The sequence below is a fragment of the Eurosta solidaginis genome, chromosome 4, assembly GCF_040869045.1.
Source record: "Eurosta solidaginis isolate ZX-2024a chromosome 4, ASM4086904v1, whole genome shotgun sequence".
NCBI lineage: Eukaryota > Metazoa > Arthropoda > Insecta > Diptera > Tephritidae > Eurosta > Eurosta solidaginis.
Genome location: NC_090322.1, coordinates 237,981,329 through 238,008,303, shown reverse-complemented (window position 1 = coordinate 238,008,303; position 26,975 = coordinate 237,981,329). Strand labels below are relative to the sequence as shown.

General features: G+C 35.4%; 1 protein-coding gene across 2 annotated transcripts in view; it reads left to right on the top strand.

The window, feature by feature from the left end:
* Positions 1-26,975, top strand: part of stx (stuxnet) — a 161,558-nt gene that overhangs the window by 72,085 nt on the left and 62,498 nt on the right. For both annotated transcript variants that reach the window (XM_067785164.1, XM_067785163.1), the window contains exon 2: positions 20,618-20,705. In XM_067785164.1, coding sequence (XP_067641265.1) covers positions 20,618-20,705 — 88 coding nt within the window. The remainder of the gene's footprint in view (positions 1-20,617; positions 20,706-26,975) is intronic.

Genomic DNA, 26,975 nt, shown 5'->3' with positions numbered 1-26,975 from the left:
TTTTGCCCAGCACCTACAATAGACGCATGGTTGCCGTGGCTCTGTAGGTTTGTTTTTGCATTCCAAACACGATTTCAATATTGAACTAACTTTTGTATGCGCCTAAATTAAAAAAAAATGCATCAAGCGAAAATATTTACTATGCCAAATTATTACAGCTTATGCTACAAACCAGAAAAATGGCTCAAATTATAATAAACGAAACTTAATAAACGAGTGGGGTTTCTAGCAATTGTTGGGCGAGGTGTTGGTTTATTTGTATTTGTTTGGCTTACGTTTCCTTGCAACAGATGTTTTGCCATTTACATTTTGAAAGTTTTCTGTTTTCGTTTTTTGAGTTTGGAGAACAACAAAGTGGCCGAGAAGGCGCCAAAGTTCACTGTTGGGGCTAGCGCAACACGCACTCAACTTACAACACAGTTAAGTACGAAGGTACACCTGCGTCTATTATAATAGGAATGGGTACTATTTAATATCAGTATATTGAGCTACTGTATAACATACAACTGAGAGCAAAAAACAGTCGCAAACATTATTTGCAAATTGTTTTAATTACTTTACTTTAATTTATTTTACTTGTTCATTTGAGCTTATTTGGAAAAAATTGTTTAATTGTTTAAACAAATTTATAGGTTCGAGTTCGAGCTCAAGGCAAGAAAAATAGTTTGTATGATAATTATTGTTTTTTTTTTTTAATTTTTCTATAATTGAAAAATTATTTTTTAATTTGAAATGCATTATCTTTAAAAAAATTGTTCTGGCCTTGAGCTCCAACTCGAACCTGGCGTCCTTTATCAATAGACTGAAATTTACGTTAATCAATTTCGAAAATGTTTTTGAAAACTTCGAAAATTCGAAAAGTTTTTTGAAATGTTTATGAAAATATCCAAATATTGTTTAGAGGCTTTTTTTTATTAGTATGCAGTTGCGTAGTCCTATTCAAAGTATATGTAAGAACTTTTTTCAAAATTCGCATTGGTATTTTAAAATTTTTTTTCGTAACTTGTTTAAGATTTTCCTCCATACAAAAAATACAATTTTTCTCGGTTCAGAACCAACTGTGAAAATCAATGCGATCCAATTCGAAAGCGTTTTCTAAAAAAGGGTCTCTATATAAAAAATATAATTTTTTACATTTGGGGAAAAAAAGTTGTCAAAAATCACTGTGACCCGTTTCGAAAATGTTTTAGAAAAAAATTCGAAGTTTTATAAATCTTTTTGAATGCAGATTAATTTTATTTAGCATTCAAGAAAGCTTTTTGAGAGTCCAGTTCTGAAGTGCAATTCAGTTTTGTCTGACATCGTACAAATTTAGAGTCTTTCAAAATTCGTATGGGTTTTTGGAAATTTTCTTACCGAGGTAGATGTTTTACGTGTTTTTCATACAAAGTGTGAAATATTTTATTTTTTATATGGAAAATTATTTAGCCTTCGAAAAAAACTGTGAAACTACAACTCATTCGAAAATATCCAAATTTTTATTTAGATTTTTAGGAAGTCCATTTTTGCCTGACAAAATTTAAGTTTTAAGTTTCTCAGAACTGGTTTTTGTTTTTTTGACAAGTTTTTTTCCGAAGTCTGTTTTCAATTGTCTCATTTAAGGTGTTTTATGTTTTTATAAAAATTTTCAAAAACCAGCGCAAATAATTTCGAAAACATATTTGAAAAAATGCACTTGACAATTTTTTTTTTTCAAAATTTTCATGAAAATTCCCAAATTTACATATGTTTGAAGTCTCTCAAAATTCGTATTGGTTTTTGCCAATTATTTTCTGTAACGTATTTTAGATTTTCCTCCATACGAAAAATACAATTTTTCGCGTTTCAAACAAAAATTGTAAAAAATAATGCGATTCAATTTGAAAACGTTTTCTAAAAGAATCATTAAGTTTTTAAAAATCATGATGAAAATTTGCAAATATTTATTTAGATTTTTCCATCGGGCAACCTAGAATTTCTTATATACAAAAAGTAAAGTTTTTCAAACCTCTGCAAAAAATTATCACAAAGAAATATGAACAATTTCGTAAACCTGTTCGACAATTTTTCGAATATACAATTGTTAAAATCTTCATGAATATTTCAAAGTTCACAATAAGACTTTTAGAACACAAATTTTGCGCAATCTGAAAAAAATATTGTTGGGCAATTCACAAGAGTGTCTAATTCATGTAAAATTTTAAGATTTTAGTGATTTCCATGGTTGCGATCAATTTCAACAGCATTTTCGAAAACATTCGAAAATTTTTAAAAAATTTACTAATCTTCATTTAGAGTTTTATGAAGCTTTTTGAATATTCAATTCTGTAGTTCAATTAATTTTTGTCTGACAAAGTGCAAGTTTAAATACTCAAAATTTCCATTAATTTTCGATAGTCCTTTTTCCGAGGTGTGTTTTCGATTTTTCACCAAGCGTGAAAATTTATTCTGCATAAGTAGATACTAGGGATGCCAATTTTTTGGGTTTTTTCAATCCCGGGATCTGACTTTACAATCCCGGGATCCCGGGATTAGCCCCGAATAGCCAAGAATTGGATTATCACTTAGATTTTTTATTTACTTTAAATGTATTTCATTGGTAAAAAAAAATATTATACATAAATAGAAAGTTATAGATCATAAATAACTTATTTAGTATTATTTTTTGTTGGTAGTTGAAACTACTACATGCTCAAAAATTCATTGTACTTTTTTAATGTTATATACCTCACCGAAGTTGCTATAAGTGCAACCATGATTTTGCAATTTTGACCAACTTTAGTTCAGAAAAATTATTTTGACTAATTTATTATAACATAATCTATTTTGACCAAAATTCTTAAGTTTTTTCTCAGTATTTTTAGAATATTTTGGAGTGTGCTTAAAATACTTAAGTTCGTCAGAAAAAAATTGCCAAACATCAGGGAAACTTTTTACAAATTTAAGAGTAACACCCCATTATCTTAGAATTAAATGGGCAACAAAACTGCATACTCAAAAAAATTCTGAGAAAAAACTTAAGAATTTTTATGAAAATCTGAGCAATTTTTCCAATTTTGCATACATTTTTAAAATGAAATATATGGTTTCTCTATTAGATCCTGATAAGTACATTTTTTTATATGAAATTAGTTAAAATAATTTTACTTCAACGTAAATTGGTGAAAATTGCAAAAACTGGCCCTATATCTACTTCGGTGAGTTTATTATCTTCAAAGTATATTGTTAACTTATGATTATAAAAGTATTCAACAGGTGAACAATGGTATTATTTAAAAAAAAAAAGTGAAACATAGAGATTATATCTCTAATTTTTACTGATTACTTTTAAAAAATGATCTTAAGATTATTAAAGCATTTAATGTATTGTCTGCGAGTCTTGACCTGAACTTATTGCAAATATATCCTGCCGTTGAAAAACATCTTTCCGCCTCTACACTTGTGGGCTGAGTTGCCGATAAATATTTAAAAGTTTTTTTCAAAAACAGGCCTCTGTCTCCCCCATTAGAGAACAAGTCTATTTCCCTAGCTAATTGTAAGCCCATACTGTATTTTTTTTTATTGTTACAAGTCTGTGTACTTTTCATTAAAAGGCTATTTCATTTTTCTTTTAAATCTGTGGGCTCGCTAACAATACTTACTTCCGTCTCACTATCGCCATTATTTTCGACATCAGTGGAATCTTGAAATAATAAAAGTATTTTCTTCATCTCCTCTTTTACATTGGCTATAGATAAGTTTCCACCAAATTCATATTTTTTTGCAAAAAAGTAATAGGATCTGTTAAAAAATTAAAAACGTCCGAAAACCTAGTGCGCCGCTGCTTTATCCTCTCTACTAATTTGCTATGCATGACGGCGCTTAAATTTGAGCCATCTTCTCTAATTTCCTCTAACATGAAATGCAAAGCAATGTCGGCTTTATGCAAATCCATGTCATGGCTATATAATGCTTCTATCGTTACCTTAATTGGTTTTAAAATACATGTTACTCTTTCAATGATTTCAAACTCAATTTCTTTAAGGGAAGTGAGTTTCAAATCAATTGCAGCTTTTCGTATACAATTTTTCAAAAGAACGAAACGTTGTAGCATGTCTAACAGGTTGCTCCGTCGGGTCTTGCAGTCTTACAATAACTTCAGTTCTTTTCCAAGCTCAGCTTTTACTTAACCTTGGAGAACTTCATTTTTGGTTGGCGATTTTCAAAAGGCTCGTACCACCGTTCTCACTTTTGAAATTATGGTGTTGAAGCTAAATTTGTCCATGCACAGTGCACTGCACACAGAAAATTCGTCGCTCTGGCAGATCACTAACCCATCATCTGACTCTTCTTCCAAATCTGTGTCGTCGTCTAGCAATATCGTTATTCATTAAATAAAATTTCTTAATAACATTAATGTTTTAACTTACTTTTGCTTGACTGTTTTAGTGCGGGTTTATATAACACATCAATGACTGCCAATTGAAGTCCGTGGGCAAAGCATAACTGCTGATGAGGCTTTATGAGCCTGCCAACTTTTTTCATAGTGCTTCCGCAGTCTGTTGTGATAGCTATAACATCATTTGCTATAACGATTTTGAATTCACTCAAGCGTTCCACCAAATTTTCGACGCACATTTCAGCTGTCATTGAACTCCGGAATCGCACAAGACCTAAGTTCCAAAATTTCGATGCCGCAAAGATATTTACGTTCATAAAGTGTTTGTTTAACGTTGATGTCCATTCGTCAAAAACTACGCTAAATTTTTTACCTTCTTTTACGAACTTTTCAATTTCATGTAATGCTCCTACTTTAATATTTTCGTAATATTTGAGTACAATACTTTTTATAGTAGTTCTGAATTTGGGTAAATCGAAGCCATTGCCTCGCATTACATGGCGTAGATCTTGTGATTTGGTGAAAGCTGAAAAAGCAAAGCCGTCAACAGCCGTCATCCTAGCTAAAACAGCTCCCATACTTCTGTCCGTCTTACTACCAAAGATTTGATGCAACTTTTGCTGTTTAAAAGGCACAGGATCGGCTTCTGGAGCTTTTGTTTTACGGCATACAACGATGTCATGTTTTTTCAAATGCGCGTGTAACCCTTTTGTTGAGCCTCCTTTCGTTAATAAAATATGACTGCATGATTCGTACTGCACTGATTCGTCTTTGTCGCGCGCAACTAAAAAATAGGACCGTACGGAAGAGGAGTCTTCCGCCTTTGATTTATGCGGAACAAAACCTATACGAAATAATTTTCACTTGCATTATAGTTATTCTTTAGTCAAACTACGTATGCGAGGTATTCCACTTTACCGAGTTTATATATGTATATGTACCTGAAGTGGACGGCTTTTCAGTCATATTTTTTTAAATTTAATTGATTTAATAAAACTTATTTCTGCACAAAGTAAAAACACACAACTTATAATTCTGCCACACACAAAAATCACGACGAAGCCAGCTGATTTCTACCTCAACAGTGTTGTAAACGCTAACATAAATTTCAGTGTGGTTTCTTTGCTATAAAAGAGGGATTTTTTCCCCGATTCCTATATTTAGTAACATGTTGCACATCCCGAATATCCCGGGATTTTCGGCGACTTAAAAAAGGTCGGGATCCCGGGATCCTGGATTGGCATCCCTAGTAGATACATATGTGGATACATTGCGCGTGTAAATGTGTATCACCACATACACGAAAAGTTCAAGGATACTCACACATAACTCTTATATAATCAAGACAATAACTATAGATACCATAAACAACAATAACAAATGAAATTGTTGTCAAGTACATTTTACGTCAAAACAAACTCTGTAAGGAATTCATAAACGCAGTAGGGCAGTTAAAAGTTAAAAAAAGGCACAACAAAGAATGTTCAACTATTTTTATGTTGCTATGTTGTTGCATTATTTCTTTTGTTGTTGGCTTTGATGCATTGAACTCGTCGTTACAACGTTGTCCTGTTGCCAATGATACGGTTGTTATACACATTTTAGGCGCGTAAACAACACTTACAAATTATTCGAAGTTATGGCCTTTTATGGCTAAACAAAGTGCAGGTAATGAGTTTATATGTACCTACATAGATATAAATGTATATTGATTTAAAAATAATTTGCTCGTTTATGTTACCTAGGAGATTTTTAATTTGTAGTAACATAAATTCAACGACTGAATTTTTATTGAATCGAATTTAGATGATACTCTTGCTAGATCCTATATCAGGCCACACAAAACGACGATGTTTGAATTGCCGGTGTTTAGGGTTTAATAGATGGTATGCATCATCAATGCTTTGATTTGTTTTGATTTGCAATAGTTTTCAATACAGGTAAAACATATTCCAGGACTTGACATGAGGACAGTTCTCCTATTGCTATATCTGAGATATTACGCGTAGTTCTTTACCTTTCCTAAAACTAAAAAACCAATTCCCTTATTTAAATTTCCATTGACATATCGCCCGTTTTATTGTAAACTGATGTAATCCAAAATTTTACTTTTTCGAGATTTTAGGATATCCCCCAACAGCCGGCTGGTAAGATTATGTTCACATACATAGAATATTTCTAGGGGCAGAGATGACCGGCGCGGCGCACTGGTATTTGAATTTTGTTATACCCAGCTGTACTTGTACACAGGGTATTATAACTTTGATTGGATAATGGTTGGTTGTACACGTATAAAGAAATCGAGATAGATATAGACTTCCATTTATGAAAATCATCAGTATCGAAAAAAAATGTGATTGAGCCATGCCCGTCCGTCCGTCCGTCTGTCCGTTAACACGATAACCTGAGTAAATAGTGAGATATCTTCACCAAATTTGGTACATGAGCTTATCTGGGCCTAGAATAAATTGGTATTGAAAATGAGCGAAATCCGATTATAACCACGCCCACTTTTTATGTATATAACATTTTGGAAAACACAAAAACCTGATTATTTAGTAAATAATACACCTAGAATGTTGAAATTTAACGTGTGGACTGATATTGAGACTACTGATAACAATTTGAAAAAAAAAATTTTAAATGGGCGTGGCACCGCCTACTTGTGATAAAATCAATTTTACAAATATTATTAATCGTAAATCAAAAATCGTTAAGCCTATCGTAACAAAATTCGGCAGAGAGGTTGCCTTTACTATAAGGAATGCTTTGAAGAAAAATTAACGAAATCGCTTAAGGACCACGCCCACTTTTATATAAAAGATTTTTCATTTAGTGTCGTGGATGAATAAAATATGCTATATCTTTCAAAAAAGAGCTTTATATCAATGGTATTTCATTTCCCAAAAGGATTTATAAGAATAAATAGGAAAAACTTCAAATTTAAAAAAATGGGCGTGGCACTGCCCCTTTTATGACTAAGAAATTTGCTGTGTCGGGAGCCATAACCCGAAAAAAAATTAGTTCAGAATAGAACCATATAATGTATTATTGCGCAGCCTTGTAACACTATTAAGCACACAAAACAAACAACAACAGCATTTCAAGTGTACAGCTGGGTATGTAATGTTCGGTTTCACCCGAACTTAGACTTCCTTACTTGTTTTTGTAATAAAGCTATATGAAAAAATTAAAAATTTTGTTTGTGTTTTCCCAACAAATAAAAATTTTGAATTACATCTGTTTACAGTACAGCGGGCGATGCCATCATAAAATAGATATTTATCCCGTTTTCTTTCTAAAATTTCGAAATAAGTATTGTCTTTGTTGTTACCTTTCATTATTCAAGCTAGTTAAAATAAATAACTAAGCATTTGTGTTCAAATTAAAAATATATATATATATATGTGTATATAAACATATATTACACATTCTAATATTACATACAGCCCTATATGATAGAGGTTTACGCCGATCACTTTATCGGCGGCGGCGGCGTGGGCGGCGCGCCGGCGTACGCCGGTGTTCTTACTTTAAAAAGCTTGATTTTTCTATTTTAAAAAATAATATTTAGGAAAGGTTTTTTTGTATGTATTTAAGGAAGTCAACGTTTTGGCCATTTCGGAAAGATCCGTGGTTTTTGCCTCAAAAAGTCGCAGATCGTTCAAAAATTTTCAGGAGTAGCTCTTTGCGGAGGGATTGCCCCTCGTTCACTTGCTCCAGGGAGGCTTTGAACCTGACCCCGGTCTTTGGAATTGGTACTGCTGCGTCTGCTGGAAAGAAATAGAGATACATAAAATGGTCACACTTTTGCTGCATATCTCGTGCAAAGCGTAGTTTCACCTGGGGTTCCTCCTAATAATCGTCACGAACACAATTTCTTTAAATCATTTGTGGCTCCTGGGCGGTCACGCATAAAGGCGACTTGCGGTTGCTATTAATGATCTGTTAATATTAATGACTCTCGTGGCACAGGGCGCATCTAGATTTTTCGAGCAACAATTCCCAATGATTAAGAGCTACAATTCCCGATGTGCGAACAGTAGCAATCCCGACCACCAGTCGCTACCACGCCTCCTGACCCTCACATCATATGCCATTACAGAAGCTATAGGACTGCGACTTCGAACTCATATGTACCTTCGTCGACGTCGGTTTCCTAGAAGCTCTAGGTGTAGTTCCGAAGACTTTCTAACTGATGTTTTTATCGCGCTATGCTGCCGAGCTACACTAGAGAAAAACCTTGAAACGTTTGGGAGTGACTGTTCGGCCAAGGATGCCGCCCTCGAACTCATAAGCAGTCTAAGTGGATGTCATTGCGTAACTCATGGGTGAAAATCGTATAATCCTCGACGCATCTACATAATTAAAATTTTACAAGGACCCTGTATACAATTTTTAAAATGTAGACCAAAGTTTGCAGACGTTTGTGTTCACTACATTGATTTCAATAGTCTTCGTTAATTCAAAACGATATTTTAGAATGGATGACCGCGTAGCTTCAGTTTTCAGACTAGTTCGACTGTCCACTACGTTAGGGTAGTAGAACACCCGGTAATTTGTTCGACTGTCTTGAGAAAGCTTTTGCTTCACCACTTTGAGTGTTCTTGCGAAGGACAAAGCCTCACCTGGTAAATATATGTGCCTACGTATTCACATTTGTAAAAGGAGCCGTAACGCGTAGGTTATATTTAAACTTGGTTGGTAGGCTATAAACAATGTGATTCACTCCAAGGGACTAGTTTTGGATAGGGTTGCCAAAATATATCCTCAACTTAAGTATGAGGTAAGAATCATTTCAAAGGGGTGTTTTTGCCCCTAGAACCAACTAAAAGATTTTGCATCACTGCTTTCGCTTATTCTTTCAGCCAATCGCAATGTAAATTTTTTTTAAAAATGGGCACCTTTTTTGGGTAATTTGGTTTTTTTACAACTTTATTATAAAACTTTTCTTTCAGTGTTTTGTTTAAATAACTTGGTAAATTGGGTGATGCAAAGTCCGTGTTAAGCTGAGATCGAAAGCGCCTGTTTTTTTAATAACCTATGAACAGTTAGAAAGAGTTAAATTTCGCAATTAGTTTCTTATAACCGGCAGCGATGCGCATCCGTTGATACCACTTTCGACCATATCCGACTAATTTTCGACATGAACAATAAATGGCCTAAACAGTCTTAAACAAGTAGAAAATATAGTAACGCGCCGGACGCCGCCGCCGCGCCGATATTTTTGACATTCGGCGGCGGCGTGCGAAAAACGATTAAAATCGGCGGCGTATATCTCTACTATATGATATATCTATGTAGTGTGTATATGTGCCTTAAAATAATTACAAGAAATAAATCTTCTCAAATCAAGTATTCAAGTTATTTTTCAGTGCGACAACTCCGTTCAAGTGTCAAAAGTCCAGAATTGTTCGATTAAAGTATGCAAATTTTTACCTACATAAAAAAATATACTTACAAATGCATGCATTACAGTTGTGTGTAAAAAGTTGCAGCAAAAACCATTTGAAGGTTTTTTAGTTATTTTCTTACTTTGTTCCGTTATTGTTTACAAGCTTTTTTGAATTGCCTAACGAAAATTAAGTAAACCAATTTCGAAAAAATGTTCGAAAAATTTCGAAAATTTGAGATGTTTGTAAAAATTTTCATAAAAACTTCCAATGGCCTATTAAGAATTTTAGGAAACTTTAAGTATGCAATTTCTTAGTCTAATTTGTTTTAGGTCTAGAAAAGTAAAAATTGCAACTCTTTCAAAATTCAAAGGGCAAAAAATTTTATTTTTATATAGAAAAAAATCTGGACACAAAAAGTTTTCAAACTTCAGTGCGTCTAACTCGAAAATATTTTCGTAAGGTTTGTAAAAATCTTTGTAAAATTTTGGAAATGTTTATTTATAATTTTAGGAAACTTTTCGAAAATGCAGTTTTGCAGTACAATTCGAAAAAGTAAAATTTTGAAGTCTTTCAAAATAATAATGAAACTTAAAAAAATAATAATAACGGATCACATTTACCAATAACTTTTGCTGCTATATATTATTCACTTGCAGGTGTATCGTGTACTAAACATTTACTTACTAATCGCTGCTAATTAAAATGATTATTCATCAACTCTTTTCAAATTGGCGTTCGAAAAACTATACTGAACAATGACACTGAAGATGGCACAGCACCGAACCCGGTCCTAACTAAAATTTAACAAAGAATGTCGGGAATCGTTCCATTATATACCCTGTCAATTTTGAAAATAATTTCGAAACGATTCATTAATATCTTCGAAAAAATTTAAAAGTTCTAAAACTTTTTTAAATATTCTTGAAATTTCCCATTTTTTTTATTTTAGGAATTTTTTTTTAATATACAGTTTTATTCATTTTATTCTGAATAAGGACTCGTTTGAAGTCTCTCAAAATTAAAGTAGTTTTAATAACGACAAAAACCCAAAATTGTCAATAATTTTTGCTGCTATATTTTTTACTCGCAGGTGTATACATTAACTTACTTATCGCTCAATGAATTGGAACGATTTTCCATTAACCCTTATAAAATTTGTGGTACGCGCACTTAATACTGTTTTTTGGGTTTAGCGAAGATTTGAATTTAGGACAGTTCACCCTAACCTACGAATGTTCTAAATGTCTCGATTCGTGGATCATCTAGAGGAATTTTTACTAGTTATTTTAAAATCCATCACAATATTTTCCAATCCTTACTAAAAATAGTCAGGCAAACGATTAAGTGAACTAAGATAATGGTGGCAAATACTGTACGCATACATTTTTGAGTCACTGTAAATAAAAAAATAAATGTTTGCTTGTGCAAATGAATTTTTATGTAAATTTAACATTTTTTGTTTGTTTTATTATTTTTTCTTGTTCGAATTTACTTGACTTTACTCTGCTTCTTTGTTTAGTTTCCTACCCTCACCTTTTCAGCTTCATAACTCTATTTTACTTTTATGTTGATATCTATGTATCTACATTAGGCTGACTCACCATCCATAAGAAAAAATTTTTCTTCCGAAGATAGGTTCATAAAAAAATTCGATAGGAAAATAAAAAATGTATTTTGTTTTGTTGATTTTCCGACAGGGTGGATAAATGATGATGTATATTGGAACGATTTTCCGTCGTCCCTTGTTAAATTTGATTTCGAGAGAAACCGGTTTCGGCGTTGTGCCATAATCAGTGTCGATTTTCGTTCTCGTTCTCGAAACCAAATTTGACAAGGGATGACGGAAAATCGTTCCAATATACATCAAAATAAAAAATTTTAATAACATACATCTATCATAAGGCATTTATTCTCAGACGTTTAAATACTTTTTAGTATCGAGTTTCGTAGTCCAATAAATATTATTACAACAAAGTCGATTTGAAATCTTAAACCTCGCATTCATTTGTAAAATTTTTTTTCGCAAGGTATTTTCTTAATTAAAAATGTGTAAAATTTAAATTTTTCATGCGAACGTCACACTACCTCTTAGACTAGATTTTTAAATGATTTTCGAATTTCTGAATTTTTTCGAAAGTTATTTTCGAATTTTTCGTTTTGCATTACTTTAAAGATTTTCCTAAATTAAATGAAAATAGATTAAAAAAAAAGAAAAAATAACTTATAAAATTTGTAACAATTTCTACTGCAATTTTCGTGTTTAAAACAAAGTAAATAACACCGTTAAAACAACGCAACTTTTTTTTTTATGAGCACCCTAATATATGTTTACTTAATTTCTTTGTGCCTGAAGTCATAATAAAATACAAGATATTTGCTTGCAGTTGTCAGGTGTTGAATTGACTAAAAAATATTTAATTGAATTCAACAAGCGGCTGTTTAATTAGTAGGCAACAGTGATGAGGACAGAAAAAAAATAAAGAACACAAACATACAAAGTAAAACAAGAGCGAAACCGAGACCGATGCTAAAACATATTAAAACTGGAACGCTGTTTTGATCGAAACTGTTAAAACGTCCTATGTTCAAATTTGTATCAAAAGGGTCATGTATGAAACCATAACATATTTCGAAATTTGCTTTGTATGTGACAAAATTCTGACAAAGAACGCTTTGCCTTATAATTTGGTTTAATAACAGCCCATCTCAGCGGTTGATAGCATGCATTTTTTTTTTATATAGCGCGCTTTCGAACAAAATTAACTATTTCCAATAAAATATTTTTCGCAATTTTCTTTTTCATTTTTTTTTATGCAAAGAGTCCAGTTTTATAATTTATTTAATAATTTGGGAAAAATTTAAACAACGTGACATCAGGACGGACAAGGCGACAGCTGTTTCGATTATACCTTGTAAATCTCTTCAAAGCCTTTTCTCCCGGGAGTGGGAGTCGAACTCGCACCCCTACGATAGTTGAAATGGTTGTAAACGCATTCAGCTACGTCATGCCTGTTGTGAAGTCTTTCCCAATTGTCTTCTTTTTGCATATTTTAATCTTTTACACATTGCATACTTCGTATGCAATTATGTGTTAAAGCTATGCTTGGTACGGCGGTTTTTCAAAGAAACTTTTTTATTTTTAGAGTGAACCTTTTTTGGGCAAATCGTTTTCCGAAGAATCTACATATAGGGTCTAATGCATAAAAAGTGAGCGTTTGCTCAGAAAAATTTTTTTTCATGCAGTGCTCGAATATGCTTGTAACGATGTCGAAAAATCGCATCACACAATTGAACCACCCCAATGCACATGCATACTTCTTTAAATAAGCTTGCATTTTTATAAACCAGCTTTAGTAGGCGATTTTTCTTCAAGTCTCTTTTTATACTCAGCGTGCTTTGCACACAGAGTAATATACTCTTTGATTGGATAACGGTTGCTTGTACAGGTATAAAGGAATCGAGATAGATATAGACTTCCATATATCAAAATCACCAGTATAGAAAAAAAAAATTGATTGAGCCATGTCCGTCCGTCCGTCCGTCTGTCCATTAACACGATAACTTGAGTAAATATTGAGATATCTTCACCAAATTTGGTACACGAGCTTATCTGGACCCAGAATTGATATAGAAAATGAGCGAAATCTGATCATAACCACGCCCACTTTTTATATATATAACATTTATAACACATAACATTTATAACACAAAAAAGCTGATTTCTCAGTAAATAATACACCTAGAATGTTGAAATTTGACATGTGGACTATTGAGACTCTTGATAAAAATTTGAAAATGGTCGTGGCACCGCCCACTTGTGATAAAATCAATTTTACAAATATTATTAATCATAAATCAAAAATCTTTAAACCTATAGTAACAAAATTCGGTAGAGAGGTTGCCTTTACTATAAGGAATGCTTTGAAGAAAAATTAACGAAATCGGTTAAGGTCCACGCCCACTTTTATATAAAAGATTTTTAAAAGGGTCGTAGACGAATAAAATATGCTTATCTTTGCAAAAGAGAGTTTGATATCAATGGCATTTCATTTCCCAAGTGGATTTATAACAATAAATAGGAAAGACTTCAAATTTAAAAAAATGGGCGTGGCACCGCCCCTTTTATGACTAAGCACTTTTCTTTGTTTCGGGAGCCATAACTCGAAGAAAAATTTACATATCGTAACAAAATTGTGTACACATATTTTCCTTGTAGCAGAAAGTATTTTTAGTAAAAACGGACGGGATGGGTTAAAAACCACGGCCACTTAGATATAAAACAAGTTTAAAAGGGTCGTAGACTAGAATAATGAGCTATACCTTAGCAAAAAATAGTTTTGAATCAATGATAATTCACTTATCAAGTTTTATTGTAAGAGGAAATGGGGAGAAATTTTTTTTTAAACGGGCGGTGCCACGTGTTATGTAGAAAAGTAATTTATCTGAAATGAAATGTACAATTGAAGCTCACGCTGAGTATATAATGTTCGGTTACACCAGAACTTAGACACCTTTACTTGTTTTATATAGCGAGCTTTCGAACAAAATTAACTATTTTCAATAAAATAGCGTCCAATTTTATTTTTTTAATCATTTTGTATATGCATTAGAGTGAACCTTTTTTGGGCAAATCGTTTTCCGAAGAATCTACATATAGGGTCTAATGCATAAAAAGTAAGCATTTGCTCAGAATAACATTTTTTCATGCAGTGTTCGAATATGCTTGTAACGATATCGAAAAATCGCGTCACACAATAGAACCACCCCAATGCACATGCATACTTTTTTAAATAAGCTTGCATTTTTATAAACCAGCTTTAGTAGGCGATTTTTGCTCAAGTCTCTTTTTTTGATTTAAATATTTGCACAACAAATAAAGAAATTGCAACACCAAAATGCAAATAAAAGGTTAATCAAATTCAAGCTTTATCAGCTGTCTTTTTCATTGTTTGTTATTCGCGCTTGACTTCTACAATGCAGTTATTTTCTTCTTGGTTTTTTTCTTTGAGAAGTTCACGCTGTTTTTATTTTCGATTTCGGAATTTTTTGTTCAGCAAATAAAATGCAAAATCGTCAAAAATTTTTAAATACTCACAAAATATCATTCAAGTTGAAATAGCGTCAACTGTACATTTTGTTTTTGATATACTATGTATGTAATTTTGTTGATAATTTTAATTTTCGGTTTGAAAATTCTTTGTTTTTGTTCGAAGCTTCGAAGTTTTTGTTCGAAATAAAGAATAATAACAAAAACAGGGGGGTTGGGTTAGGTTAGGTTGAACTGGCCGGTCGATGAGGACCTCACATAGACTGATTAAGTCCGTAGTGTTACCAGAAGTTTGTTTTAACGACCAAACTGAAAAACCCTATCAAAAACCAGGACCTATATAATAAAATAACTCCGTCCTCTTGGCAAATACTAGAAGCTTCCTAGGACTTAAGCCACTTGCTGCTTCTAGATCTGACAGCTGTATCACTCCTAATAGCTGAAGTCTTAGCCTGGCAAGTGAGGGCACGAGCACGGAACGTGCTCGATCGTTTCCTCCTCCAACCTGCACTTCCTACATCTGATATCACTGACCAAGCCTAATTCAAAGGCATGTGACGCCAGAAGGCAGTGTCCAGTCAGAATACCCGTCATGAGTCTACAGTTCTCTCTTTTTAATGATAGAAGCAACTGTGTTAATCTAAGCTTGTAAGACCTACACATAATCTTCGACACTTTACAGCCCCGCGCTTGAACCCACGCCTTTCCCGCCTGGTCAGTCATGTGCACCTCTCGCCTTCGCTTAATCTCGCCCAATCTAATTGGGACGTTTACGGAGCAAGCTTAAGGGATGCGCCCTTTTTAGCTAGTTCGTCCGGTTTTTCATTCACATCTATTCCCATATGCCCTGGGACCCAATATAGATGTATGCTTCTCCTGTCCCGATTCTCTCCAGAGACTGCTTACACTCTAACACGCATTTAGATGCTGTGCTATGCGAGATTATTGCTGCTTGACTGTCAATATAAAAGTTAACACGGTTGCAGCTTAAGCTATTCTCTTCCAGGGTTTCTACCGCTTTGGTTACGGCTAATATTTCCGCTTGGAAAAAGCTACAGTAATCCGGCAGCCTTTAGGATCTGCTTATTTCCGGATCAGCGCAGTATACCGCAGACTCTACTCCTTCCACTAGTTTTGAACCATCTGTGTACACATGTATCGCCTCGTCCGCCATTTGCGCACCCTTGCGCCAACCGTCCACCTCTATTGTGGCCTTAAGATCTCCCTCGAAGCGTAGATAGGGAATCAGGTAGTCTGTTCGTCTTGTGATTGATGACGCTATACTACTATGGCCATATGGTCGGCGCTCAAGCTGCCCCTAGGCACCGAGCCTGGTTGCGGTCGTTAATGCTTTGTTCTTTGCTACCAGGTCTACAGGTGGAATGTGCAGAATGGCATACAGTGCAGCCGTCGGTGTTTTATTCAGGGCACAATCGCTGTAAAGACCCAATGAGAAAGAGAGGGCGATAGGCCCCACGTACACCCCAGCATTCTTTTACATGCATAGAGTGCCGTTGAGGCCTTCTTGACCCTCTCCTCCACGTTGAGCTTCCATGACAGCTTTCTGTCTAGGATGATTCCTAGATATTTTGTGCAAGGTTTCTCCTGTAAGGTCACCCCTCCTAACTTAGGCCTGGTCCAATTTGGGACCTTGTACCTCTTTGTAAACAAGACCATACCCGTCTTCTCCGCATTGACTTTCAACCCGACATTAGATGCCCAGGTATGAATATCCCAAAGCGCCCGATCCATCAAAGAACTAATCGTTGGAAGACACTTTCCACTTATGACAATAGCAACGTCATATGCGTAAGCCGTAAGTTTTACGGGTCCCTCATCGAATTGCCTGAGCAGTTGGTTGATGACCAACGTCCACAGCAGAGGTGATAGCACCCCTCCCTGCGGCGTGCCCCTGCCCACTGATTTCGTGGCCTCGTACAATCCCCATTGTGATGTAATCTTTCTGCAATTTAACATGCAGCCGATCCATGTGATTAAGGCAGGATGTACTTTAATGTAATTAAGACCATCCATAATCGCCCATTTTGCAACATTATTGAAAGCCCCGGTAATGTCCAAGAAGACTCCTGGAGCATACTCCTTATATTCCAAGGATTTCTCTATGCTTATTACCACCCTATGCAATGCGGTGTCTACCGACTTGTCTTTGGTGTACGCATGCTGTGTTGTGGAGAGCAGCTTTTCATCCACGTTGGACTTTATGTACACATCTATCAGCCTCTCAAAGGTTTTGAGCAGACATGATGTTAAGCTAATGGGTCTATAGTCTTTGGAATACACGTGACCGATCTTCCCCGCCTTTGGTAGAAAGCTACACGAGCAGTTCTCCAAGAGTGTGGTACATGATTCAGTCTTATGCACCCATCGAATATTATTTTAAGCCATTCCACGACCGCCCTACTTGAGACTTGTAGCATGGCCGGGAATATACCATCTGGGCCCGGCGATTTAAACTTAGAAAACGTCTTCACTGCCCACTCGATCTTGGTATCGGTCACCAAGCCCGGCACTACTAGCTCCGTGATCGAAGTGTGAGTGATGTCTACTGGCTCTTCTAAACCGTCTCCCAATGGGAAATGTGTATCGAGAAGCACCTCAAGGGATTCCTCACTATTACATGACCATTCCCCGTTCTCTTTCTTTATTAGTCCCTGGACTATGTTTCCCTTTGCTAGGACTTTTTTCAACCGTGCTGTTTCGCTGGAGCACTCTATGTCCGTACAGAAACTTTTCCATGAGTTTCTCTTCGCCCTGGTAATTTCACGCTTGTAGATCCTCAGTAGATCCCTGTACTCGTCCCGACACGCTTCGCTTTCCGCGGTCTTTGCGAGGTTAAACATTTCTTTTACCTGTCTTCTTAGAATACTCAGCTCATTGCTCCACCATGGCGGCTTTGCTTTTCCTCTGAATCTTCTTAGATGGCAAGCTTTGTTATACGCAGTCATAAGCGTCCTTGTTGGGAATTCATTCGACTCCTCCAGTTCCTCTACATTAGCAACCTCTTTGGGTTGTCCCAGTTTTTTTCTACATGTTTCTGGAATTTAGTCCAGTTCGTTGACCTAGGGTTCCTAAAGGTTCCTCCCTTCTCTACCCTCTTTAGGGGGATGCTGAAGTTGATATACGCATGGCCGGAGAAGGATGGTCTATCAAGAACCTTCCAATCATACCTTGATATATCACGCTCGGAGCTCAATGTAATATCCAGAACATTGCTGGATGTTGGACCAATGTATGTAGGGACTTTTCCCCTGTTGGCTATCTGCAAATTGGTTTGCAGGATGTAACAAAATAGAGATTCGCCTCTCTCGTTCGTATCTGTTCCTCCCCACGCATTGTGGTGCGCATTTGCATCTGCGCCTATGACCAACCGCCCTTTGCGCCCTTCCTCCTGTACTAACCTTGTGCACTCCATCGGTGGAACCTCCGCAGCATGAGCCATGTAGCAGTATGCTAGGATAAATGCCTGCTTATTCTTTTGCTCAACGGCCACCGCTACGAGATCCTCAGTGGTGTAATTAGGCAGCATTTATGAATGCAGCTGTTTCCTTACCATTACTACAGCTCGCACCCGTCCTTCCGTTTGCGCGTAGTTCCCTTTCCTCCCGATGAGAGCCACGGCTCCTGGATCAGCGCCACGTCAAACGAACCCTCCTCAAGGGTTAGGAGGAGTTCGCTCGAAGCTACTTTACTGTGTTGGAGGTTTATCTGTAGGACTCGCAGCACCATTGGGCTGTTTGTTCCCCTCCAGCACCTTCGTCTTGACGTCGTCGTCCTCGCCTTGCCCTTTTGGTTTAGAGTATTCGAGGCCCCCTTCAGCCTCTCGTGACTGTTGTGCCGGGTGTTCCTCTGTGCGAGTCACAGCACCATTTAGCGGTTGGTCCTCTTCTAGCACTTTCGTGGTGACGTCGGGAACCTACACCTGTCTTTTTCCCTTAGGCTTTTGACGTCCTTTTCGACTTCGCCCACCTCTAGCGTGTTAGGGTTTTTATCCTCGGGACTTCTTTTCCTGAGCCGCATGTAAATTTTGCCAGTGCCAAAGGACATTTTGCCAAGCTGCGTGTACAAAATATCCTCCGCCTGCTTGTTCATTTGGAAGATGTAGAACTGACCATCTTCGGTAGGCCGAGATACAGTATGTACCTTCCAATCTTGTGTCCGTATGTTCGGATTCTGATTCTGCAGAAGTCGCAGTGTATCCTCAGACTTCATCACGCATGGTATCCATACCTTAACTTTTGGTACGTGGGGATTTGCGCTTTATCCACCACCTCAAACCGCGCGTTCGTGCCTTGCCTTTGGAGGTTTGGAACCATTTCCTCCAGCCACCGCAAGCTCGCCATGTTGTCGCACGCTATCATCTTCACACCATTATACCATCCCCCCGAATCAAAGGTTGGAAGGGGCTTACTTGGTTGTTCCCGCATCATCTTAAGCATTAAGCTAATAAGCTCCCTTTCCACAGATCTCCACCTGTCAGTAGTCATTTGTTCGAAAGGACTGCTACGATCAACCAGCGCCACAGTCAGTGACTGCTGCCACATCACTCATCTTCTCGGGAAAAGCAGGAGTCTTAGTGTTAACTCCCTTTAGCGCCTCCGAGAAAGCCGGAGTCTTAGCGTTATCTCCCTTTGGCTTATCTCCTACTTCAGTAGTTGGAACTTCCCTCTGACTCGCAGCTTTCGAGGTAGTTGCTACCTCGCTATTGGAGCCCATCTGTCTTACAGCTTTGGGCCTACTTGTCTTGTCTATGCGACTGCCCTGCCTCGCGGCTCTAGGACTGGGTCTTTTCTGCCTCTTGAAAGCAGGCTTGTCACCTTCCGCCGAACGTTGCCTCTTCATTCTGCCATTCGACGCTTCTTCCTCCTCGTACCGGTTGCAGAACCGAGGGTTTCTCGCAGCAAACCTTTTGAACTGCCTTCGGCCTACTTCTACCGCTTCATGGGCCCATTCCAAGCGCTCGATCTCCACTTCTGTTGGGTCGACCACTGCTCCCAAGTGCTGCACGGTACTGCGAGAGAGCTCTTTTATTTCCTCTGCTCCGTACCCTTCTCCACTCTTCTACTCCGTTTTCATTTGTGGAGTTCATTGAATCAGCACTACTCTCGTTCCCCGAGTCCGACGCATCGCTTAATTCGTATTTGTCGTCCTTGGATTGCGACTCAGTCCTCTTTACATTGTCCTTATTACAATCAGGTAATGAGTCGTTCATCTTGGTCGTACGACCACCTGCCCGACAAGGCGGGTTCAGCGGTCCAGTATTATATACGGGGAAAGAACCGTCCGCCACAGCAGCGCCCCTTACTGTGGTAAGGCCGTAAATACTTCCCGAGGTGGCCCGGTATCTGGAAGGCTCCGTTCGAATACAGCCGAATTTATCCCCTGGCTGCAAATCGTCCAATAGGCACGTTCCGCATAACACCCTGGATTAGGGGGTTGGCAATTCTTGGTCACCGACATCCCGCCGCCCTCCTGTGAGGCGAAACGGCGTAGATGTCTGTCCTAAACAGCTCCGCCTCATAGTCGGGCGCTATGGAGTTCGGCTAAGCCCTCACACCAACGACAAGGTGCCTATCCTAGTGAGGGAAAAAACAGGAGGGGAAATTAGTAAATTTGTTTACTAAATTTCCCGCACATATAGGCATATTGAAAATTATTGCTTGCTAAAGTATAAAACCAATTTAGTAAGATTTTTTTTTTAATATATCAATGCTTGCGCCTCATACGCAATTATTCTGCTATGCTGAGGTTTATTTATAACAAACAAATTTTTAATTTATACATATTTTTCTTTTGCAGAGAACTTCAGGATGGCACATTAAAAGATAATAATCTCATGGATGGTTCCCGCATAATTTTAATACCTAATGTGGAGACTGGTTTATTGGTAAGTGCATAGAACATGCTTAAAACCTCATCATTTCATATTAGAAACAAATATATTACCTGATTCACGTTTGATGTTTTCTCCTAAAGAAATACTTTGTGAGGATTCGGATAAGTTGCCTCTATTTCTGATAAGTTTATTTTAAGTACTGTGTTTTTTCTTCATACTGAAATCAGTAGGTCGGGTCTCCTGTAGGTGTAGCGGCTGAGCTCTTTTTACGCGTTTTGACGCATTTCTTCATCTTCATCAGGGAGTATATTTATCAAAAAATACCTAAAATATGCATACATATTTATTTTGTTATGCTATCTCAAATATTACCACATATCTACAACAACTGTATTTCACTAAATATTTTTCAAAAAAAGTTCTTCTATTAACTCATGAAAGCTCACAATCAAAGTTCGTAAACTTCTAAAACTTATATAATAAAGTATATAATTTTCAAGGTTTCCGTGGTAACGAGGCAATTGCGAGTTTGAGTGAGTTGCCTTAATACATTTGAGACTACATTAAAGGGCTGTTCGAAAAGCTTCGTAAACAACAATACACATTTTAATAAATATTTAATTAAACAAAGTTTTTTTTAAATATACATTTTGATAGAAATTATTAACTTTGATTAAAAGCAAAGTTTTTGCTAGTGGAATTAATAAAACCTAAAGTTTTTAATAAAATGTTTTCGATTTCTGAAAAAAAATCTAAGAGGAAGTAAAGTGAAGGAAAATAAAGAAAACCTTGAAGTTTTGTAAAAAAAAATAAAATTTGAGTCAAAAACTCAAAATTTTATTGCAATAAAAACTAAAAATTTGCTTTTCAAGCTTTGATTTGAAATTTTGAAGTTATCTTAAAACAAGTAAGGACGGGACTGTCTTCGGCTATTCATGAATGGGGCTGAACAATAATCTTATCCCGTTCGTAATCTCCGAATAATCGGATGTATAAGATAAGAAATATCTAGTGAACAGATCTACATACCTAAACGATTTTTAAGATAAATAAAAAATAAAAAATAGGTAGGTACTTTGTGTGAGGATGCAAAGTTTCAGGGTTTTTGTGGTCTGCGTGTAAAAAATATGACTACGAATCACGTATTTCAACAATATATGACGTAAACGTAACTATTTGATGAAATGTTTTGAATTTTGAAGCTTCTAGCCGTAAAAAAGGGGCAAAAAAATACAGTTTATATGGGGTATATAATATATGTACCACCGATCTCTATGATTTTTTCAGACAACAATATATGCCATATACGTAAGCGTTCGGTGAAATTTGAAGCTTTTAGCTGTTAAAATGGGGCTAAAATTGCGAAAATATATATATATACTATATATACCACCATATATATACTATATATACCACCGATCTGTATGATTTTTTCAGACAACAATATATGCTATATACGTAAGCATTCGTTGAAATTTGAAGCCTCTAGCTCTTAAAATAGGGCAGTAATTACGAAAAGTTTCTTATCTGAACAATCGGTTGTGGGGGATATATACTATATATACGACCGATCTCATCAATTTTTTCAGGCAACAATATGTGCATTATACGAAAGTATATGGTGAAGTTTGAAGCTTCAATCTGTTAAATTGAGTAAGATATTACAAAAATCCTCTTTTTCTGAAAAATCGGTTGTATGGAGGATATATGCTATAGTGGTCCGATCCGGCCGGTTCCGACAAATGTCTAATCGGACACCCAAATACACCTGCTCACCAAATTTTATCAAGATATCTCAAAAATTGAGGGACTAGTTTGCATACAAACAGACAGACGGACAGACGGACAGACAGACAGACGGACATGGCTAAATCAACTCAGCTCTTCAACCTGATTATTTCGGTATACTTAATGGTGGGTCTATCTATTTTCCTTTAAGGACTTACAATTTTGGGTTTCGTGACGAAATTAATATACCATTTCATTTTCATGAAAGGTATAAAAATGGAAAAAATGTGTACTTACATAAAGGGCTACAGTAATTTTGTTTAGAAATTTTAATTAGATTTTTTTGTATATATGTATACTTAATCTTTTTGATACTTTTTTTTATAAATTTTAATTTGTTTTCTTTTTTCAGGTATGTACATATCTTTTTATAAGTTTATTTTTTGTAACTTTACCTCTCCGATAAGTTTTTTTATAAATTCTAATTCGTTTTTTTTTTCTATATATTTTTTGTTTATAGTTTTTATTTTTTTAAATAATTTTTTTTTTTTGGTTTTTTTATTTTTTTTATCTGATAAATTTTTTGTCTTCATGATCCCATTTTTTATTAACAATTTTTTTTTTATTTTCTGCCGTTTTTGTTGTTTTTGGTTTACATTTTTCTCCTAATTATTATTTCCTTATTTCCCATTGTTTTTCATTGCGGACAAAAAAAGTGTTTCGGACTTAAAGTCAGTCACCTCATTTTTCATAGTTTATATTATATTGTGTTTATTATTTTTTATAAACTGAACCAATTACAATGACAAATGCAATCGGATATGAAATTTATTTTGATAAAACAAAGTCGAGTTATTTTATATTAGACCAGGTAAAGAGTTGAGTTGAGTTCGCTTGTCTTTCGTTTCTCTCACTTTGTGTTTGTATGGAAAATATAAAATCCAAAATGCGCAATATGAAGTTTTTATCCGAAATTTCAGTAAATTTTTGAGTCACACCTGCTTGACAACGACCACGACCACTGTAGAAAACAATAAATAAATAAAACAAAGAAATCGAATGCAAACAAAATTTCAATTGACCACAAAAAATGTTAAAAAAAAAAATGTTAAACCATGAGTAAAACCCGTAAATTTATTAAATTTACTAAATTATACGAATTCGAAAATGAAAAACATATTTTTAACGTGAATAGTACTAGGCACAAGCTAAACCAAAGCTTGCGCACAAATCGCTTTACTGAATATTTTGTCTTCACGCAAACTCAATTCTTGTTTTTATTGTTGTTCAACGAAATATCATTAATAAAATCAACATTAACACTATACATTTGCACATATGTATTAAATTGATGTCAATATTAATTAGCAAAAACAACAAACCAAACAAAAGAGTATTCATTTGGAAATGCTCATCATTGCTTGTCCATCGTTTGAGATGTTGCTTACCGATGGCGTTTTTGACTGATGCCATGCGCAGCCATATTATTTAGCTTGGCTTTAACGATCTCTCTCACTTAGCAACAAATCGTTATTGACTTGTTGTGTGCTTGTTTAGTGTTAAATATACCGGTAGCCGTCGTGCGACTCGAATGTTGTTGACATAATCACCATTGTCAGACAAGCAGCCAGCAGTGTATGTCTCATATAATTATTTGTGTATGTAGGTCTGTACGAAAATTTGTTTAAAGAAGACTTACTGTCTCAAAACAGGTCTTAAAATTAAACTGTGAGTATATTTGAAGCGTGGACTCTGAATTTTGACTCTTTATCGATCATGTATGCAGCTCTCTTGGCAGTAAACAGCTGTTTGGAAGTAGCACGTTGTTGTTACATTTGTATGCAATGTGGTAGTTAGTAAGTTTTCGTAAACTTTATTAAACGAACGAGTTTGGCTTTGATTGATTGTTTGAGCCTTTGTTGCAGTCTCTTGTTTCTTTTCTTCTTTTTTTTTAAATTCTAATATTCGAAAAATGTCTTGGTTTTTTTATTTTTTATTTCATTCATCCCCAGACTGTCGGTCTTAAAATTATTCTACAATAATGTTGTATTCGCAATAGAAGTCACTGGCCTACTAGGAGTCAGCTTCTGCTAACTCTATTAGAACATTCTTGACCATCGAGAATATATTACTAAGTTAATATCATCTCAAATAGAATATCTTTAATTTTTTTTCTCTTCCTGCACTACCTCCATATAATTATCAAATGGTTTCAGAAGAATTTAAAGAACAGCTAGCATGAGGCGACATTAACACGACCTCCGTTAATCGAAATCCAGCAAGAGAAAACATGAGTTAAGAAAAAAGTATACCGTGATTTTTTCATCGAACAATCATTACAAAAATTTTCACAACCAAGTCAACCACTAGATACGTAAAAAAGTATCTTCGGTCCCATGAAGGAACCCCCGTCATATTCTGGAAACATTTTATACAACGTTCCTATAGTAAAGTAAACATCTTTTTAATATTGAGGTGCATTTTAGATATATCAAGAAGCAACTTCTCAAGAGGAGGATGTGAAGCTTAATAATTTTTTATAAGAAACCTCTTTTTCGAACTATCTACCATTGAGTATTTACGAAGTCAAAAAGTCTCTTATTTTGGGATATTTATCGCATGTCAATTTTTTTTTTTACATATATACCCGGTTTATTCTTAAACAAACATAATGACACTCAAAGTGTTAAGAAATATGTTTAAAACCCGACAAAACCCCAGCTTTTAAATGTTTTCAGCTCTCTTCTAAATCTCATATGTCATGGTGCGCTGAAAATACATTAACCCCTTACAGTTCCGATATTAACATTTCTAGTTTATTTAACATTGCTTTTCCTTTAGGTATATTTGAAATAACATAATTTATACTTCTTATTCAGCCCACACCTCATTCTCTAGTAATTATAAGCCACAAACTAGAGCATAAACTGTTTTTTACTCTTGTTTTGATTACCCAATTCTGTTGGGTTTGGCGGTTTCTATAACTGTTTGTGCTCTTAAAACTATTTGTTGCAATTTGTTTTGTTGTTATTACGGTATTCACGGTATGAAATAAGCGCTTTCGTCAAGTTTCTGGCACAACTAACTGATCGCATCACAGCAATCTTAACTGGCATCTGAGAGAGAGTCTTCAATTGATGTGATGTGGTGAAGTGATTTTGCAGAAGACGCACAAACAGACTGAGAAGACCACAAGAATATAACATGATTACAAATTTATGTTGCTAATTTTATTTTTTTTTTGTTATGATATGTATGTATATGTACATACATACATGCTTACTTGTATGTGCATTAACCTGGGTCGATTTGTATGGACGAAAGTTAACCTACATCGCGCCATCGATTTTTCGATAGGATTTGGGCTCAAAAAAAAAGGTCCACTACGCATAACCAAAAAAATAATTTTCGAGCCTCTAAAAAAAATGCAATTTTTCGACCAAAACACTCCCCAAAACCCAAAAAATATTTTTTTTTTTAAAAACTGTTATCGCCAACGTTTTTACAACGGTTTTTGAAAAAAAAAAAACTATTTTTTGGGTTTTGGGGAGTGTTTTTGTCGAAAAATTTACCCTTTCGCCATTTTTTTGCAGGCTCGAAAATTATTTTTTTGGGTATGCGTAGTGGAACTTTTTTTCCTGAGCCCACATCCTATCGAAAAATCGATGGCGCGATATAGGTTATTAAATCGACCCAGTCTAATGTGCATAGTGTGTTCTTTTCCCTCTTAAAAATGAGGAGCTTATATAAGGCTGATTTGGTCTAAGAAAGACAGAAATGTACAATGTCTCCAAACCTAGATAGTTTTTACTCAAGCTAGGTACAGAAAATTTCCTGCTTTAAAGAATTTCGTTTAGGAATTCGTTTCCGTTATTGAAATTAGAGAAAAATTGCAAAATTTCCACACAGCGATGTTTACTAGGATATTTTTCTGAAATTCACTTCTTCATCAGCTAGCTTTTCGTGTGCTGAGTTTTGAACTCGAGTTCACCTTCATACATACTGGCCTTATGACAGATGACTCTATCCACTCAGTCACTTGAAGGCCCCACTGCAGGCTTTGTAATTTGTCTCTTAAGTATTGCCCTTTTTGGTGCTGCTGGTTTTATACACAATTTTGTACATATATACAACATGTTATAAAACCAAAATTGTGGGTAATATTTTTAGGCTCGCTCAACAGACCTTGATCAGTGACATTGGATTTATATAACATTTTTTTGAATTTCACTTCTTCATCAGCCAGCTTTCGGGTGCTGAATTTTGAACTCGATATATAAATCAGTATGAGCCTGTCTTGCTAATTAAATATATGGGAGTTGTTTCCCTATTCAAAGTAAGCGTTGGTTAGCTCATTTAGAATAAGTCTTGCATATGATCATATTTTAAAAATTTGCATATCGGGTATATGTGATTAACTTATGAGACTTATAAGCAAATATTATAGAAGCATGCATCCGTGTCCCCAACTTTATATTTATTAAGATCTTTTATATAATTTTTTGTTGGGTATTTATCGTAACTACTTACAGGCAACAATTTCATGTTGTTACTAAAATAATGTCCATTAATAGCTAAGAATTTTTTCGCTGT